Source organism: Carcharhinus amblyrhynchos, chromosome 5 (genome assembly GCF_965287045.1).
Source record: "Carcharhinus amblyrhynchos chromosome 5, sCarAmb.v2.hapA, whole genome shotgun sequence".
NCBI lineage: Eukaryota > Metazoa > Chordata > Chondrichthyes > Carcharhiniformes > Carcharhinidae > Carcharhinus > Carcharhinus amblyrhynchos.
The window spans coordinates 75596955-75616765 of record NC_137328.1 but is presented as its reverse complement, the minus strand read 5'-3'; the positions used below and the strand labels follow the sequence as shown (position 1 = coordinate 75616765).

General features: G+C 40.4%; 1 protein-coding gene across 2 annotated transcripts in view; it reads left to right on the top strand.

Annotated features, from left to right (window-relative positions):
* Positions 1 to 13681, top strand: part of man2a1 (mannosidase, alpha, class 2A, member 1) — a 172154-nt gene extending 158473 nt beyond the window's left edge. For both annotated transcript variants that reach the window (XM_080189037.1, XM_080189035.1), the window contains exons 21-22: positions 4007 to 4117; positions 9784 to 13681. In XM_080189037.1, the coding sequence (XP_080045163.1) occupies positions 4007 to 4117; positions 9784 to 9936 (264 nt within the window). In that variant the 3' untranslated portion in view covers positions 9937 to 13681. The remainder of the gene's footprint in view (positions 1 to 4006; positions 4118 to 9783) is intronic.
* Positions 13682 to 19811: the final 6130 nt, after the last annotated feature.

Sequence of the window (19811 nt, the reverse complement as noted above, 5' to 3'; positions counted from 1 at the left end):
GGGTACCAATTAGTTAGCAAGTCAACTCTAATTGGCCATGGTGTTGCCATGGAGGAAACAATAGTAAACGAGAGGCTCCCCAAGCTCCCGAGTAATTTAAAAAAGGCACAGGACTTAAATGTAATTATTTTGTTTGCAGAAAACGGGCTCGTGCGTATAAATGTATTTTGCACCTAGCAACGTAAATGAGCCACATTACGAGGTCAGCTTATTATCTTAAATTGATTGTTGGTTTAGTTATTAGCATGCTGAGGATTGTTAAGCAATTGCGGTCCAATAATGTCAGATGGATTAGTCATGGTGAATGTGCGAGGTTACAGAGGTGGGACGGGAGAGGGTCTGGGTAAAATACGCTATCAGAGAGTCAGTGCAGACTTGATGGGCTGAATGGACACCCTGTGCACTGTAGGGATTCTATGACTCCATGAAAATAACATTTAACAGTGCATGTTTTGCTTTGGGTTTTGCAAGCATGGGTTGGTTGAAAATGGCCTGTCCTCTGCCTATTGTGAACAACTGAACCAACATACTGTTTGATTCAATCAGCTAATCAGTGGGATGTACAGCCTACATACCTGGCATTGCACTGGTATTGAAATTCTTGTACAATATTGCTCAAATGTTTGGTCAGCAGAATATCTCCTTGGACTGATACCAGCATCCTTTTAATAGAAAATACCATTCACGCTGCCACTGCTTAGTAGCAGCATGAAGTTGTTTAATTTTTGAGATGCTTTGCCTTTCCAGGGTAAGTTGAGATAGGATGGGCATTTTTCAGGTTCAAAGGCCTTTGGCCCATTTATGATTGAGCGGTCCACAGCCAACAATTATCTGATTAGGATAGCCATTGTCTCTCAGGATAGCTTTGATGCAATCTATTTAGGCTCCAAGCTTGCTAGGTAAGCAAATGTGATTGGGGCCCTTTTACAAGATTCAGATCAGACCAATCTTATAGTGCATGGTGCCATATGAATTCCAATGTATATTTTGACTGGAGAAGGTTGGCTTGTGGTGGAAAATAGTGTTGAATCCTGTTATAATATTCCTTTAAGAGTGATGACCCTTTAAGAAGCTCAACAAACCTGAATGTTATAGTGGTCTCTCCCTGCATTATTAGTACCTGAGACAACATGATGTATCTTCTTTATAGCTCGTACTGATTTAGCTATAAATAAATCCCACCAGAGATCCTCAAGCAAAGGTGACGTACTGAAGTGTGTTACAGAAAGATAGCACAAGGTTATCACTTCAAATCCATTAGCAGATTTCTCATCTAGCATATTGAAGAAAGGGAGAGCATTGACAATGTTCTAAGGCACACTGCAGGTGTGCAAAGATTGAAACTGAGCCAATAAAAGAGATGTCACAATATAGGTTTTTTAAAGGAGAGTGGCAGAAATGTGGAATTTAGAGAGCTTAGGGCCTAAACAGCTGAAGGTGTGGCCAACATGATTGAAATAAGTCAGGGATGCACAACAGACCAGAGTTTGAGGTATGCAAAGATCTTAGAGGATTGGAGTTTGGAAAAGGTTGCTGAGAAACTGAAGACGAGAATTTTGAAATTAAGATGTTGGTGAACCAGGACCCAACTTAGGTCAGTGAACGCAGTAGTATTTGGAGATTGACATTTGAAATGATAAAGAGTTTTAGATGAGCTAGAGTTTATTGATGGTGTAAGGTGGGAGATCAAAAGGACAGTATAGTGATTGAGTCTGGAACTAACAAAAGTGTGGGTGAGAGCTTTAGCAACAGATAGACAGAAGCAGGAGGGCAACACGTGGTGTTACAGTAATGGAAGTTGAAGGTCTTTGTGTTGGACAGGATATGGGATTGGAAGCTCAACTCGAATCAAATACAAAACTGGAGTTATCAACTGGTTCAGCCAGACACTGACCATGTGTAGGCTGCCAGATCAGAAACCCCAAGGTATATTGTGAAGCCAGATTCTATTTTGGCATAAATGTAAGGAAAGGATGCTTCACCTCAGGAATGATTCCATTGACAAATAGGGATCTTTTTTATAAAAATGAGCTTCAATACACAGGTAAGTGTAACTCTAACAAAATTAAACAGTTTACAGCTTGCTAATATGTTGGGGGAAGGCAGGCATAAAATTCACCCCTATGTCTATTACTAATGCACAGTTTAATTTTGTTAGTTGTTCATGTAATTACTAAATTACATGAACAAGGCTAGATAGGCTGGGCGAATGGGCCAGGAACTGGCAAATGGAATTTAATGTTGCCAAGTGCGAGGTGGTCCACTTTGGTAGGAATAATGGTAGGAAGGATTATTACTTACGTGGAGAAAAACTGCAGCAGGCGACGGTGCAGAGGGACCTCGGGGTCCTTGTGCATGAGTCGCAAAAACCCAGCTTGCAGGTGCAGCAGGTGGTCAGGAAGGCTAATGGGATGCTGGCCTTCATCGCGAGGGGGATTGAATATAAAAGTAGGGAGGTCTTGCTGCGGCTGTATAGGGCATTGGTGAGGCCGCAGCTGGAGTACTGTGTGCAGTTTTGGGCGCCGTACTTACGCAAGGATATTTTGGCCCTGGAGGGAGTGCAGAGGAGGTTTACTAGGCTGATGCCGGAGTTGAGGAGGCTGAGCTATGAGGAGAGGCTGAATAAACTAGGCTTGTATTCGTTAGAGTTTAGAAGAATGAGGGGAGATCTCATTGAGACGTATAAGATGATGAATGGGATGGATAGGATAGAGGTGGAGAGACTCTTCCCGCTCAGAAAGGACAGTAGGACTAGGGGGCACAGCCTCAAGATAAAGGGGGCGCGGTTTAGAACGGAGTTGAGGAGGAACTTCTTCACTCAAAGGGTGGTGAATCTCTGGAATTCTCTGCCCGTTGAAGTGGTGGAGGCTACCTCGCTAAACATTTTTAAGACGCAGGTTGATGGATTTTTGATAAGAGAGGGGATTAAGGATTATGGGGAGAGGGCGGGAATGTGGAACTGAGCCGCGACAGATCAGCCATGATCTTATTGAATGGCGGGGCGGGCTCAAAGGGCCAGATGGCCTACTCCTGCTCCTATTTCTTATGTTCTTAAATTTCCTATTACAGCTGACTGTTGAAGCATTGCACTTCTTCCATCTAATCATGTAATGACACAGAATTCTAAATGCTCAACAGTTCTGCACTTCAAATTCAAAAATATTCCAGTGTTAATTTTCCCCACCCCGTGCTGGTGACGTCGCAAGGTTCACACCCACAAAGGACGGGAGCCCCATTTTAATGTATTTGCATGGAATTTTAATATAATTATCAGACCCCCTGCCATATTTCGCTCCACCCCTTGCCATATTTTCAAACCTTGCCAATGGGATGTCAGTGAAGTTTACAACAGGTTATCTAGATGGGTTCAGCCACAGGTTAAACCTATACCAGAGGGCAGTGTCAGCGGTGTTGGGGCAGACACTAGTGGGAGCCTAATGGGGGGAGGGTGTTGTGGGGGAAGAGACCATGCACTGATGGGGGAGGAAATGTCAGTGATGATCACGAGGGAGAGAGGGAGATGCCAGTGATGATGGGATGGTGGAGGTTGGGCGGATGCAGTGGGGGGAGATGCTGGCAATGATCAATGGAGAGGCAGGAGACCTCTAAGTTCTAAGAAACTTCAAGGACAACAAAAGAAACTTGGTATTCAATGCCATCTCTTGTCTAAAACACTGAAAATATGTTCCCAGAGCAAAATTTGTTAGATTAGAGAACAATATATAAGTAAATATAGCCACTGCTCTTACATGACGAGAAACATTTAAGTAAGCAATGTCTGAGCCATCTCCATCCTTATCCCCCAGATTTAGGTGATAACCTATTAATTTGTTTGTGGAAGTTCAACTAAGTTAAATAAATCAATATAACTGCAGCAACAATAGAATTAGAAATTTTGTTACTTTATTTAACTGAAATTTTTACTGCATACAAAATATTCTATTCATTGTAGTACATAAAAAAAACCTATAAATTAGGTTTAATAAAAAGTTACATGCCATTGCAGGATGAAGGATCTCCATCAAATGAAGCAGCCCTGATCATCCACAGAATGGGTTTTGACTGTCGATTTTTGAACAAAAACACTGGTCTGTTTTGTTCTACCAGTCGAGGCAAGGTAAGTGGTTCTGTAAGAAGCATCTGGGTTTCTGTTATCAGGATAAGGTTACAATTTGTTATGTTTCTGTAGTTAGAAGGTTTAGATTTTTATTGAAACTCACTGACAATATTTAAGAGAAATTTTGAATATTATCCTTCACAGATTAGGTCCATTACCATATATTAACTTTCACTGTATCGTTCCTCTACATAGGGAATCGCCCAACCTCCCAACCACATTGGTGGGGTTTACAACAGGTTTTGTAAAACAGTGCCCTGGCAAACAGTCCCTGCTGGCGGTGCATAGTTAATATGGCCCTTATGCGCAGAAAGGATCATGCCCCAGCAGTACCTTGTCAGGGAGCACTATCAGAAGGAGATTTCCATTGGGGAAATCTGCATGGGGTTTATGGAGGTGGTCACGTGTCCAGGAGTGTGTTGGGATGGAGTGTCTCAGATTCCATAGAAATATAGAACAGTACAGCACAGTACAGGCCCTTCGGCCCTTAATGTTGTGCCTAGCTATGCCCAAACCCAAGATCAAGCTATCCCACTCCCCATCATTCTGGTGTGCTCCATGTGCCTATCCAATAACCACTTGAAAGTTCCTAAAGTGTCGGACTCCACTATCACAGCAAGCAGTGTATTCCACACTCCAACCACTCTCTGAGTGAAGAATCTACCACGGACATCCCTCCTATATCTTCCACCATGAACCTTATAGTTATGCCCCCTATTAACAGCTACATCCACTCGAGGAAATAATATCTGTACGTCCACTCTATCTATCCCCCTCATCATCTTATAAATCTCTATTAAATCGCCTCTCATCCTCCTCCACTCTAAAGAGAAAAGCCCCAGTTCCCTCAACCTTTCCTCGTAAGATCTACCCTCCAAACCAGGCAGCATCCTGGTAAATCTCCTCTGCACTCTCTCCATTGCTTCCACATCCTTCTTATAGTGAGGTGACCAGAACTGAACACAATATTCCAAATGTGGTCTGACCTATGTCCGGTATAGTTGCAGCATAACCCCACGGCTCTTAAATTCAAACCCCCTGTTATTAAACACTAACACACTATAAGCCTTCTTCATGGCTCCATCCACATGAGTGGCAACCTTCAGAGATCAATGGACATGAATCCCAAGATCTCTCTGTTCCTCCACATTCCTTAAACCCTGCCGTTGACCCTGTAATCCGCATGCAAGTTTGTCCTACCAAAATGAATCACCTTGCACTTATCAGGTTTAAACTCCAACTGCTACTTTTCAGCCCAGCTCTGCGTCCTATCAATGTCTCTTTGCAGCCTGCAAGAGCCTTTCACATCATCCACTACTCCTCCAATCTTGGTATCATCAGCAAATTTACTAACCCACCCTTTAGCCCCCTCTTCCAAGTCATTGACAAAAATCACAAATAGCAGAGGACCCAGCACTGATCCCTGTGGTATACCGCTGGTAATTAGCCTCCAGTCTGAAAATTTTCCTTCCACCACCACCCTGTCTTCTATGAGACAGCCAGTTATTTATCCAACTGGCCAATTTCCTTCTATCCCACACCTCCTTAGCTTCTTCATGAGCCTACCATGAGGGGAACCTTATTAAATGTCTTACTAAAATCCATGTCTGCGACATCAACTGCTCTACCTTCATCTACACACTTAGTTACCTCCTCAAAGAATTCAATCAAATTTATGAAGCAGGACTTACCTCTCAAGAAACTGCGCTGACTATCCCGGATTAAATTGCATCTTTCCAAATGGTCATAAATCTTATCTCTCAGGACCCTTTCCATTAACTTACTGACCACCGAATTAAGACTAACTGACCTATAATTACCAGGGTCATTCCATTTCCTTTCTTGAAGAGAGGAACAACATTTGCCACTTTCCAGTCTTCTAGCACAATCCCCACGGACAGTGAGGACCCAAAAATCAAATCTAAAGGCTCAGCAATCTCATCCCTTGCCTCCCAAAGCATCCTAGGATTTATCCCATCTGGCCCAGGAGACTTACCGACCCTCAGGTTTTTCAAAATTGCTAATACATCTTCCCTCAGAACATCTCCCTCCGCCATCCTATCAGCCTGTATTACACACTCCTCCTCAAAAACATGGCCCCTCTCCTTAGTGAACACTGAAGAAAAGTATTCGTTCAATGCCTCTACTTGCCTCTACAATGCCTATTACTTACGTGGCGAAAAACTGCAGCAGGCGACGGTGCAGAGGGACCTCGGGGTCCTTGTGCATGAGTCGCAAAAACCCAGCTTGCAGGTGCAGCAGGTGGTTAGGAAGGCGAATGGGATGCTGGCCTTCATAGCGAGGGGGATTGAATATAAAAGTAGGGAGGTCTTGCTGCAGCTGTATAGGGCATTGGTGAGGCCGCAGCTGGAGTACTGTGTGCAGTTTTGGGCGCCGCACCTGCGCAAGGATATTTTGGCCCTGGAGGGAGTGCAGAGGAGGTTTACTAGGCTGATACCGGAGTTGAGGGGATTGAGCTATGAGGAGAGGCTGAATAAACTAGGCTTGTACTCGTTAGAGTTTAGAAGAATGAGGGGAGATCTCATTGAGACGTATAAGATGATGAATGGGATGGATAGGATAGAGGTGGAGAGACTCTTCCCGCTCAAAAAAGACAGTAGGACTAGGGGGCACAGCCTCAAGATAAAGGGGAGGCGGTTTAGAACGGAGTTGAGGAGGAACTTCTTCACTCAAAGGGTGGTGAATCTCTGGAATTCTCTGCCCGTTGAAGTGGTGGAGGCTGCCTCGCTAAATATTTTTAAGAAGCGGGTTGATGGGTTCTTGATAAGAGAGGGGATTAAGGGTTATGGGGAGAGGGCGGGAAAGTGGAACTGAGCCACAACAGATCAGCCATGATCTTATTGAATGGCGGGGCAGGCTCGAAGGGCTAGATGGCCTACTCCTGCTCCTATTTCTTATGTCCTTATGTTCTTATGTTCTTATGCCTCACCTATCTCTTCTGACTCCATGCACAAGTTCCCACTACTATCCTTGACTGGTGCTAACCTCACCCTGGTCATCCTTTTATTTCTCACATAAGAGTAAAATGCCTTGGGGTTTTCCTTTATCGGACCCGCCAAGGACTTCTCATGCCCCCTCCTAGCTCTCCTAAGCCATTTATTTAACTCATTCCTAACTACCTTGTAACCCTCAAGCGACCCAACTGAACCTTGTTTCCTTATCCTTACATACACTTCCTTTTTCCTCTTAACAAGACATTCAACCTCCTCTGTGAACCATGGTTCCCTCACTCAGCCATTTCCTCTCTGCCAGCCAGGCACGTACTTATCAAGGACACGCAGCATTTATTCCTTGAAAAAGCTCCACTTTTCGTTTGTGCCCATACCTGACAGTTTCTATTCCCATCATACGCTCCCTAACTCTTGCCTAATTCCATCATTATTACTCATGCCCCAATTAGAAACCTTGAACTGCCATGTGACCCTATCCCTCTCCATTGCAATAATGAAGGACACTGAATTGTGGTTACTATTGCCAAAGTGCTCTCCCAAAAACAAATCTAACACTTGGCCCACTTCATTACCCAGTACCAAGTCCTATGTGGCCCCACCTCTTGTCAGCTTATCCACATATTGCACCCGCTTTACAAAAAGTGTCCCATCCAAACTATTCGACCTATAAAAGTTCCAATCAATATTTGGAAAGTTAAAGTCACCCATGGTAACTACCCTGTGACCTCCACACCTATCCATAATCTGCTTTGCCAGTTCCTCCACCACATCTCTATGACTATTTGGGGGCATATAGAAAACTCCTAACAACATGACCAATCCTTTCCTATTTCTAAGCCCATATTACCTCAGTAGGCAGATTGCCCTTGAAATGCCTTTCAGCAGCTGTTAAACGATCCTTGATTAACAATGCTACTCCACCACCTCTTTTACGCCTTCCCTACTCTTATTGAAACATCTATAGCCTGGAACTGCCAACAACCATTCCTGTCCCTGTTCTAACCATGTCTCTGTAATGGCCACAACAGCGTAGTCCCAAGTATCAATCCATGCTCCAAGTTTACCTACCTTATTCCTGATGCTTCTTGCATTGGAGTAGATACACTTCAATCCACCATCCTGTCTGCCTGTACACTCCTGCGACCTCGATACCTTCCTCAGTACCTCATGACCCTCAACATTGGCTTTTGGACTACATCTCATTTTCCCAAACCCCTGACAAATTAGTTTAAACCCCCTGAAGAGCTGAAACAAACTTCCCTCCCAGGATGTTAGTGCCCCTCTGGTTCAGGTGCAAACTGTCCTGTTTTTACAGGTCCCACCTTCCCCAGAATGTGCTCCAATTATCTAAGTAAATGAAACCCCCTCTCCTACATCATCTCTGCGGCCACATGTTAATCTGCACTTTCTCCCTGTTCCTCAACTCACTAGCATGTGACACTGGCAACAAACCAGAGATGACAACATGCTTTGTCCTGGCTCTCAGCTTCCAACCTAGCTCCCTAAATTCCTGTTTTAAATCCCCATTCCTTCTCCTACCTACGTTGTTGGTACCGATGTGCACCACGACCTGCGACTGATCCCCCTTCCCCTTAAGGATCTTGAAAACGTGGTCCAAGACATCACGGACTCTTGCACCTGGGAGGCAACAAACCATCCATGAGGCTGTTTTGCTGCCACAGAGCTTCCTGTCTGTCCCCCTAACCATTGCGTCCCCATTTACTATTGCTACCCTGCTCTCTTTCCTTCCCTTCTGAGGTACAGGGACAGACTCAGTGCTGGAGGTCCAGTCACTCTGTTTACCACTGGTAGGTCATCCCTCTCAACAGTATCCAACACAGTATACTTGTTGCTCAGGGAAAAACCACCACAAGGGATCCCTGCATTGGCTGCTTCCTCCCAGCCCCTCTCACTGTCACCCATCTATTTTCATTTTCCGGAGTATCCGAATCCCTGAAGTTTTTATCTATGATCATCTCTGCCTCCCAAATGATCCAAAGTTCATCCAGCTCCAGCTCCAGTTCCCTAATGCGGTTTTTGAGGAGCTGGAGATGGATGCACTTCCTGCAGGTGAAATCAGCAGAGACATTAACGGCATCCCTCACCTCAAACATCCTGCAGGAGGAACATTGCACTGCCTTTCCTGCCATTCCCTCTAGATAAAAAGAAAGATCTTGCCTGTTATTCCCTCACTTCCTTAGGTTAGAGGAATAAACGAAAAAAAAAGAAAGTTTACCTGCTCTCACTCCAATTCTTTTTTTTAGGTTAGAGGAGGGGGGCAGGTGGGAGACTGTAGAAGTGCAGAGTCTCGGGTTTCCTCCCCGTTCAAATTTACTGGGGGAAAAACCTTCTCCGGTCTCACTGGGGCCTACTTCCGGTTTTACACTCCCAGCTTAACTTTGAAAAAAGTAAGGTAAAAATCCCTTTTACCGACAAGCTCTCTTCACAGAATCACCACTTGGAAACAATGAGGTTGAACTCTCTAAGATAAGTTTTAAAGGGAAAAAAAAAGTTCCCTTGCCCATTGGGGTTTTATTTATAAATGGTGCTCTGATCTTTTGAGAGACACTGTTGCTGATGGGGTGGATGTGATGTGCCACCAGCTTTCTAGTTTTCATTTTGGCAAAGTGTTTTAACAACATGTGTATCTTGGAGTTTACTCGACCAACTGTATTTCAAACTTTTTTATTGCAGATTCCTGTGCACAATCTCTTTAGAGAATTAAAAATTAAGCATCTAACTCCATCAACTTTGACTTTGATGCATACAACACAAGATCACAATATTACTAGAGATATAGAACTGAATCCAATGGAAATAAGTACATTCAGAATTCAATTAAGTTGAATCTATCACCTCTTGGGATTGCCTAACAAGCTGTTTGAAGATCATATTGCACACATTTCTGTGCTTACAGTTATTGCAACTCAACGAAAAGTCAACTATGTTCAAGACCAACAGTGAAAAACATATTTGCGTTTAATTTTGTGAAAAAATGGTAAAGTTATAAAAGGCAGAAGAAAATTAAAGTAACAATAAATAAAATTGTGACAACAAACTGCTTCCTTATAATAATGTAATTATTGGGTTAAACTATCTGTCATATGTCTAACTTAATGCTGTCAACATTTCAATGAAGTAAAGAGGAACTATGAGAGTCTTCATTGAAGGAGTAAACCTCACTCATTAGACCTTTACATTACTATGGTCAGTTTAGTTCTTATTGACTAGTCCCCAGTGTTAAGTTATGGACATGACCAAAAGGGTTATTGAATTCCAAAGTGTGAGAAATAAGTCTTATTAGAGCAAAATCTGAAATGAGGCAAGGATTAAGAGACCAAGATGAAATCTGAAATAAAAGTGGATTTAAAATTAACACTGGAATATTTTTGAATTTGAAGTGCTGAATTATTGAGTATTGGGATAAGTGCAATGCTTCAATGGTCAGTTGTAATGTGAAATCTCCTAACTACATGAACAACTACAAAATTAAATTATATGTTAGTAATAGACATAGGGGTGAATTTTATGCTCCCCTCCCCCAAGCGTATTTATAGGGGGTCAGGTAAAAGAGAACAGGTGGGTAATCCACCTCTTTCCCACCCACTCCCAAACTGTTCCCCATAATACTATGGACAGGTAAGCTATCAGCCAGCCACCCATCCTTAGGCCTATTGAGGGCATTAACTGACCAAATAATGGCCTGTTAAGGGCCTGTTTCCATCTCTGCTGCAATAAGCTGTGTTGGGGAAAGCTGAATGATGATGGTTAACTGCTCTTTCACAACCTCGGGTTTAAAAATGGGAAAGAGTAAGGATGTTTCCTCTTTTGGGGGTGTGTTGTTCCCATTGGTGACCCCTCCCCCAAAGATGGCACTCCCCCACCAATTTGTGCCTTCCTGCTGGCCTCCTGAACATGACCTTATACTCCTGCCCCACCTAAGGTCCCTGATCCCTCCTCGATCATAAACCCTGACTAACCTGCAGTTCAGGATCCATGAATCTGTTCTGGACTGTTCATCACTTGAGCAGTGACCAGTACTGAGTTCTAGTGCTGATCAATCAGATTGTCTAGCAGCACCTGAAAGTAGATTTCCCTTTCCCTGAGGAACAGAATTCCCACTCTCAAATCGTTAAGGTTGTCACCAGTAAATACTTACTGCAGGTTCCCTCCGCCAACATTAATCAGAATAGATGTTGTTCTGTTCAAAAATCAGAATAGATGTTGTTCTATTCAAAACGTGTGATTCTGTGCCTTATAATAATATTACAGATTATATTTTGATGTACTGTTCTTCTTGCCCATATTTTGTAATCCAATCCCATAGTAAGATCTTTTGTACCTTAAAATTTGAATTTTATTAAAAAATAAGTTGTAAAGTGGAAGATCATTCAGCTGATTTTGTATCATATTTCTAGAAAAAATTTTATAGCCCTCTCATCACAATTTTCAATTACTTCCTTTTTTATTACTTCACCACCCTATGGAGAAGTCATCTCATTTCTGATGTCAATCCAAAATTTTAGTTTCACCAATTTGAACTTGCATCCTTTCCAGTGCCATTTAAATTTCACTTTCTTCTGCAAACCATTCTTTCAGTCTCTTACAAAGACTGAAGAATTCAAGTATATCCAATCTTTCCTCATTACAATCTAGTGCTTAGGGATCAGTCTGGTGATTCCTCTCTGCATCACCTATGGGACTTGAATGTTTGACTTGTTTCTGAATAACCAAAACAGTACTAAAAGTTTCATCTCATTTAACAGGGTTGTAAATTCAAAGAATGTCATTATCTGGATGACATATCTTTTCATCTTTAATTTTTCAATGACCATTTGAATGTATTGATGTAACATAATAAGGTGTAAAAGAGAAATACTATAGACTCTTATCCTCAGTATTGCCAAGGCATATAAATGTATTAGAATGTTTTACGTGAAATTGTACATTATAGCCTTTGAAGTTACTTGCATGATTTTACCTAATGTAATACCAGAAGCATTTTGCTTTTAAAAATTATGGCAAATGACTTTTTTTTCTGTTTTTATTGTGCATTTGTTTTATTTATCTAGAGATCCCAAAACATTGTCAAACAATACTTGCACGAAACAAATTGGTGAGACTTTTTTTTCAAACAGTGCTATAATACACTTGTATATTGCTGTGACTATTTTTGGCAACACCCAAGTGTTAGAATAGTAGTAAAAATCTGTTGCACAAAACAATAGTAAAAAATGTCTTGTTTGTGTAACTGGCTATTTTGCTTAAAGAGGCTCTTTGAGAAAAATAAGGTTGATACCTGATGAAGCTAATGTGGTTTAATCTTTGATCACAAGAAACTGAATATTCTGAATGCTTTTTGTGTTTTGTTTTTGCACATGCATTTCATTTGCTCTATTGTGTTATGTGGTACAATTATATTTTTTCGGTTTCATGGGTTTTACATAATTTCAGATTTGTGTACAATGTTTATCTCACCTAAAGTCATAGCATTTATTCTTTTATAGCAGATTTTGGTATTCCTCTTGTAAAGAGAAGTCATTGATGGTAATATTACGCCATGTAGTTTCAGAGTTCTAGTTATCATCACAATCCCCAAATCAGTTATTAACAATCAGTCTTGCAATGGCACCATTTATTGGTGAAAATATTTTTTTCTTAACCCCTTAACCAGCATAAATGTTTACCTACATTTATAAAGATTTTATATCAAGCAACAAATCCTATAATGATTTAGGACAATACAATCCTTATTTATGTAATGATCAAACTTTCAGAGTCACTGTGGAAATACAGTTTAATAAATGCAACTCTATATTTAATTTAATAATACAATATTGTTACATAATAAAATTTTGCACTGCTTAAGGTGAATTTTCAGAGTATGCTAATAAAGGGGCTAATATGATTTAAAATCATTTCTTACAACTAATAAAGTCAATTATTTTTATACCATTACAGCAAAAATTCTGACTTGATAGTGCAAGTTATATTTAGCATAGAAATGCAATTCCACCATTCGTGTCATTTAAGCACATTAATTTTAGATTGAATAATTAAAACTATATATAATTTTTAATTTGGGAGGAATGGTTTATCTGATACAGTTCTAGGAAGCAATTTATTTGCTGGGTGCTTGATCAAATGAGATAGGAAGATTAGGTCTGTGTAACTGAAAAGCTATGTACTTTGGGATTGCATAATTTGTTACTACATTTATTTTTAATGTACATTCTATCAGGAGGATTTTCTACTCTGAATATCTGTAATACATTACCTTTTAAATAACTTTTTAAAAAGACATTTGATCAGTTTATGGCAATGAAAATGTTTTGAACAAGTTGTGCAGTCATAGAGTAACAAAAATAGCTTTGACACATCTTACAACTGATGTGAAACTGGGTGAAATGAAATTGAAAGCCTGGCTGTTTTACATTACTGTATACTTAAGAATCTGGTAGTTTATAATTTCCATTTTAGTACTTTGTGTTAAACACCTTTATAACAAGGTATAAAGCACTATTTTTCAACTGTTTGATTCTTTCTAATTTTTGGCAGGAAAATGTTCAATCAAATAAACTGAATGTTCTGATTTATTTGTATGACTTTTAATACAACGTTTAGTGTTGATTTACATGGCATCTTGTTATGTCAAATCACTTCAAAATGTTTCATCCGTGAAGTGCACTGATTACTGTGCAGACAAAAAAAATGACAGGAATCAAAATAATATTGGCATGTAAAGAAATAACTATTATCATGCATTAAGAGATCATTTCATGTTTCATGGCCTGCCTGTAAATGGCAAAGCACTCAACCAGAACAGATATATTCAGGTATCCTGCATCTTATTAATTAAATAACCCTGTAATTAAAAAAAAATTCTTAGAAAGTCTTGTGAAGTTAATTATTTCGAGAGAAAGTGTGTACTGAAAGGGAAAGACAGATTCAGGCAAGACCTAATGTTAAGAAGGAATAAAACAAATTTGTTCAATTAATACTTTGTATATATTTTCACAGTAGAGGAAAAGGGCAAAATATCAGTAGTATGATTATAACTAAATAATAGTCAAGGAGAGGAATGAAAGAGATATAAACTATTAAAAAGGTGAATGGAGAATATAATGGGATTTAAGGTACACAAATTACTGAATCTGATATTTTAATACTGTGGGATCAAAAAAAGTGTAGACATTGCAGAAGTATTAGTTTTAATTTCTCAAAATGCTCTAGGTTCAAAATTTGTGACTTTGATTTGGAGAATTGCAATTGTCAACCCAAGAAGAACCCAAGGGTAGGATTTTCCATGGCAAGACAACCAAATGTCCGTTGATTTTGGTGGGCACAGGAAAATTCCGACCTAACTAACTACTTATCAATGTTCTGTCGAAGTTGTGTAATCCAAAAGTTGTTTTGTGGGCTGTACAATGTCGTAAGTTAGTGCACATATGCAGTTGTGCAAAACAAGTTTAAAGGCCCACAAACCTAAAGGAATTTGGCTACACACAAATTAAATAGAGGGCAAAACCTGGGGTGCAAAAAGTGACTTTTAATACATTGAAAGGTGCTAACATTGGTGATTAATCTCTGCTCGCACTTAAACTCATCATGAAGCCACCAATTCTTTCTACACTAAGAGGAATGTCCATATCTTATTACCCATATCTAGAGAGAACAGCAAGAATGGCAGATATCACCCATATGGCAGATATCTTCAGGAACCTAAATACAATAGATTGCATCTGTGTTGTCTCACAGGCTCCTCATCACCAGCTTGGGACCCGTACAACAGAAAGGGATTTGTTCCCTCTTTACCCTACTTGTTTTGAACCATAAGGCAAGGTCATGCATATGTACAGCTAGAGATTATGATTCATTCTTTGCCAGTCCTATGTGCCATCTTTATTCCTGATGTGGAGATGCTGGCGTTGGACTGGGGTAAACACAGTAAGTAGTCTCACAACATCAGGTTAAAGTCCAACCAGTTTATTTGATAGTAAACCCACGAACTTTTGAAACGCTGTCCCTTCATCAGGCGTGTGGAAAGTTCTGATTAGAGAAGGGCATATAAAGGTACACACAGTTTACAGAATACTAATTAGAATGCAAGTCTTTACAGCTAACCTGCTATTCAAGTCTTAAAGGTGCAGACAATGTGAGTGGAGATAGCATTAAGCACAGGTTAAAAAGATGTGTATTGTCTCCAGGCAGGACAGTAAGTGAGATGTTGCAAGTTCAGGCAAGTCATGCTTGCTCCCATGACTTGCCTGAACTTGCAACATCTCACTTACTGTCCTGTCTGGAGACAATACACATCTTTTTAACCTGTGCTTAATGCTATCTCCACTCACATTGTCTGCACTTTTAAGACATGAATAGCAGGTTAGCTGTAAAGACTCGCATTTTAATCAGTATTCTGTAAACTGTGTGTGCCTTTATATGCCCTTCTCCGATCAAAACTTTCCACACACTTGACGAAGGAACAGCGTTTCCGAAAGTTCGTGGGTTTGCTATCACATAAACTGGTTGGACTTTAACCTAGTGTTGTGAGACTTCTTATCATCTTTATTCCAACAGAACCATTCATTCAATGAGTAATTAATGATTGACAGGGGCTATCCCTTCACACATGGCTCATGACATCCAGGCACAGTTACAGAATACACCTACAACAAGAACCAAGTTGTAATTGAGCTATCAGCAACCTTTCTGCCGACTGGACTATCCAGGCGGAATTTTCAATATAAACCGGAGCAGGTCTTCAGATTTTTGGGGTCATCGTGTGCATTCAGCATGACCTTGCCATAATGAGGCACCATCCCCTACTGCCATCTGGGCAGCAAGAACTCCTGGAGGTAGGACAAAATCAACCATTAGTGTTGCCAGAGCAATTACAGAGTAACTTATGCAAAAGTTCACAATGCAATCATCCTTCTCATCACAAACATTTCACAGTACTGTAATCCTTAACAACACCATCCAATTTCCTTCCTTCAGAACCAGTCTTGTGGGTCTCACTGTTGTACAGTAAAAGGTTAACATCAGAAACATATATGATGCTGATGTCAGACCACATGACTGTGAAGTAACAGAGACCTAGAAGGAGGAGGATCTTGTGTAAGTACTTGCAGTAAATAAAAAGTAATGATTTTAAGAAACTAGACTTCAGCAGCAGGCATTAGGAGAATAGGCAATCCCCAAGACTTCCCATCTAAACCTGACAACACAACAAAACGACCCTCACTTAAATAGAAATACCAACACTAATTCTTCTTCTCAGACTTTTAGATTTGTGTGCATTGTCAAGGCTGATTGTTAAAGTTTAGTGCAATATTGAAGGAGATACTTTGGCCTCTCAGATGTGCATTAAGTATATCTTTTGGAACTGTTTGAAGCACAGGGGAGTTCCCTTCGTATTCTTGCCAATATTTATAGCTCAACCAACAAAACTGCAACAGATCATTTTAGTCACTTCCCTTGTTGCTGAGAAAATTGACTACTATAATTAACTATACAATGATGACCGTCTTTCAGAAATAATTCAATGACTTTGCAGCTGGAACATCTTGCCTAAAGCTTAGCAAAGCTAGGCTCAAAGCCTGAAGTTGTTGCATTTGTAGGATTTAGTCCAGAGATCTCAAAAGAATAAAACGAGTGGCTTAAAGCAGGTTACTGACAAGCTACAGAACAATAGTTCAAATACAACATGTATGTAATCAGAATCAGTAGACATATGCCCTGCAACAGGCACTGACCATTTACTGATTCCAGGTTGGACTCACAGATCAATTCGGTCTCTGTATCTGATGGTAACAATCTCTTCTCCTTCAATTCCCTTTGAGTTTTTCTGGAGATGTTAAGCCAAAGTTAATGTGGATTCACCTTGAAAAATAGCTCTCTTGTTTGTACAATATGATTTTCCCTTCCCATGTTCATGTCTATAATAACAATATTCGGGACTTGTTTGGTGTCTCAAGCCAATTATTCAATTACATCTTCTCATTCAATTGTCCAATTACCATGGACTGGTGCTGAAAGTAAAATCCTGTCTCAGCCCCTTGGCGAAGAGGTCTTCGTCTCACTTATCTTTTGTGTAGACATCTTGATATCTTCCGGCAGTCTTTCTTAGATATGTAGATATTAAATCACATGTTATCAGATACAGCAGATGAGTACACAGTGTCTTGAAGGCTGCTGGCAGAGAGAACCAAGTTATGCTGTACTGTGTCACCTCTGGCAGGTTGCTTTGGAATCTTTCTTAATTTCCTTCTTAGAAACATAGAAAATAGGTGCAGGGCTAGGCCAGTCAACCCTTTGAACCTGTACCACCATTCAATATGGTCATGGTTGATCATGCACTTTTGATATCTCACTCCCGCTTTCTCTCCATACCCCTTGATCCCTTTAACCACAAGGGCAACATCCAGTTTCATCTTGAACAGTGCTTGAATTGAATTGTTTCTAAAATATTAATTCATTTCTTAACTTTATAAGATCATTTGCTACTTAATAATTAATACATGTCTCCACCTCAACACTAGTGGGGGCAGGATGGGGGGGGGCGGCAGTGGATTAAAACTATTTGCCTATGTGTGAGCTTTATCTCTTTCAGTTTCACCACCATCTGGCCTTCTCACAATTCCAATATTCTAAAATTGTGCTAAGACATAAATTAAAAGGAGGTAAATCATTCTCAGATTTCCTGGTTATCAGAGTCTCTGGATACAAAACCCATATTGATAAATCTAAGGCAAATCTCACCTTTACAAATTTAATCTTGATACGTCACTAAATAGGATCAAAAAATGTTGTTTTCTGTGGCATAGGTCACACTAAGATTGCATGATGTACTCAAGGCTGACTATTTCTAATTAATAGAGTGGATTAAATGTGACTTTTATCAATTGGCTTCATTCCTGGCCTTAATCCAGAAAATAAAGGTAATTAAATTGAAAGTATTTCCTTAATGAATTTATTCTGCCCAAAGATTACCATTTTAATCATTGCAACCTTACCAATTCAAGCACCTGACTTGTTTGATATTTATAAATCATAACATATATGTTCCTCCCTTATTCAATCCCTTTTGGTATTTTCAGATGTTACCAAGTTATAAATGGATAGAAATTGGACCCACAAAATATGGGCACAATGACATCTGATTTCAGGGACCAAAGGTCTTGTGCCCCAAGGATGCCCGAGAAACAGCCCTCACAAATTTTAGTGAAATCATTTTGTAGGTATCCCTGGTGGTTTCCTAGCATGGTAGGCCCTTACGTATTTAAGGTGGCTAACATGTTTTTGATACACTCAGATCAAAATTGGCTGTTGCCTGTCCCTCTCATGATTCTTCAGTTGCCACCTTCACGCCTCTTTATTGACTTTGCTCCCGATCCAGGATAATCCAATTCTCCTAGTATCTTCAGCATGTTGTTTCGAAGGTTGGCAATAATTTAACATTATAATTGTTCTCAAAATTTGCTAACAATTATGTTATTAGCAACCATAGTAACAAATTTTAATATATGTCTTCAAAGATCTTTTTACTGGCAGGTTCTTCAGAGCATTGAATCATAGTATGTTATGCTATGGCACTGCATGGACAGACTCATGAGAAAGAACCAGTGTTACATCTTCGGCCACATCTTTTCCATTCGTAGAATGAGTGCCACTGGCATTTCATGTCCAGCCTGAATTGCTCTTGAGAAGATATTGGCGACCCACACATTCTTCCTACAGCCTGATGATTAGAACTAGATCTAACAGTCTGGCTATGGTCTAAACAGAGCTCCCCAAGAGTTGAGCATAACTTCCCCGCTGTTGTACTCACTGCTTCTATTTATGAATACCAAGTTCCTGTATGATTTGTTGACCATTTTCTCAATAAGTCCTGACACCTTCAAACATCTGTGCACATGGACATGAATAGAAATTAGAGATTGGGAAGGCTAATACCATTGTCTTAAGTCCCTCCCCCTCCACCCACAAACTCTGCTTCCTTGTCACTGATGCCATTCTTCACCTGCCAGCTGACAGATTGAACCAAACAGCCCCCAATCTTCTTGTTACATTTGACACCGAGATGAACTTTCAATTATAGGTGTGCGCCAACAGTAAGATGATTTATTTTCGCTTTCATATCACTGCCTCAGCTCCCAGTATTGCTTGAGCTTGTTTGCTGCTGAAATCATCATTCATTCCTTGGCAGCTTCAAGTTTTGTTATTCTATCCACTTCTGGCCTATCTCTCATATTCTACCTTCTGTAAACTTGAGATGATCCAAAATTTTGTTGTCCCTATCTTAACACTCAATGGCACAGTGGTTAACACTGCTGCCTCACAGTTCCAGTGACCCAGGTTCGATTCCTGGCTTAGGTCACTATGTGGAGATTGCACATTCTCCCCATGTCTGCGTGGGTTCCCTTCGGATGCTCCGATTACCTCCCACAGTCCAAAGATGCATGGGTTAAGTGGATTGGCCATGCTAAATTGCTTCTTAGTGTTGGGGGACTAGCTAGGATAAAAGAATGGGATCGTAAGCATAGGGCCTGGGTGGGATTGTGGTTGGTGCAGACACAATGGGCTGAATGGCCTCCTTCTGCACTGTATGATTCTCTGATTCTATGAACTCATACAAATTCCATTCACCCATCACCTCTGTACTCACTGACCTATACTGGTTCACCGTTAAACAACGTCTCAATTTAAGCATTCTCATCCTT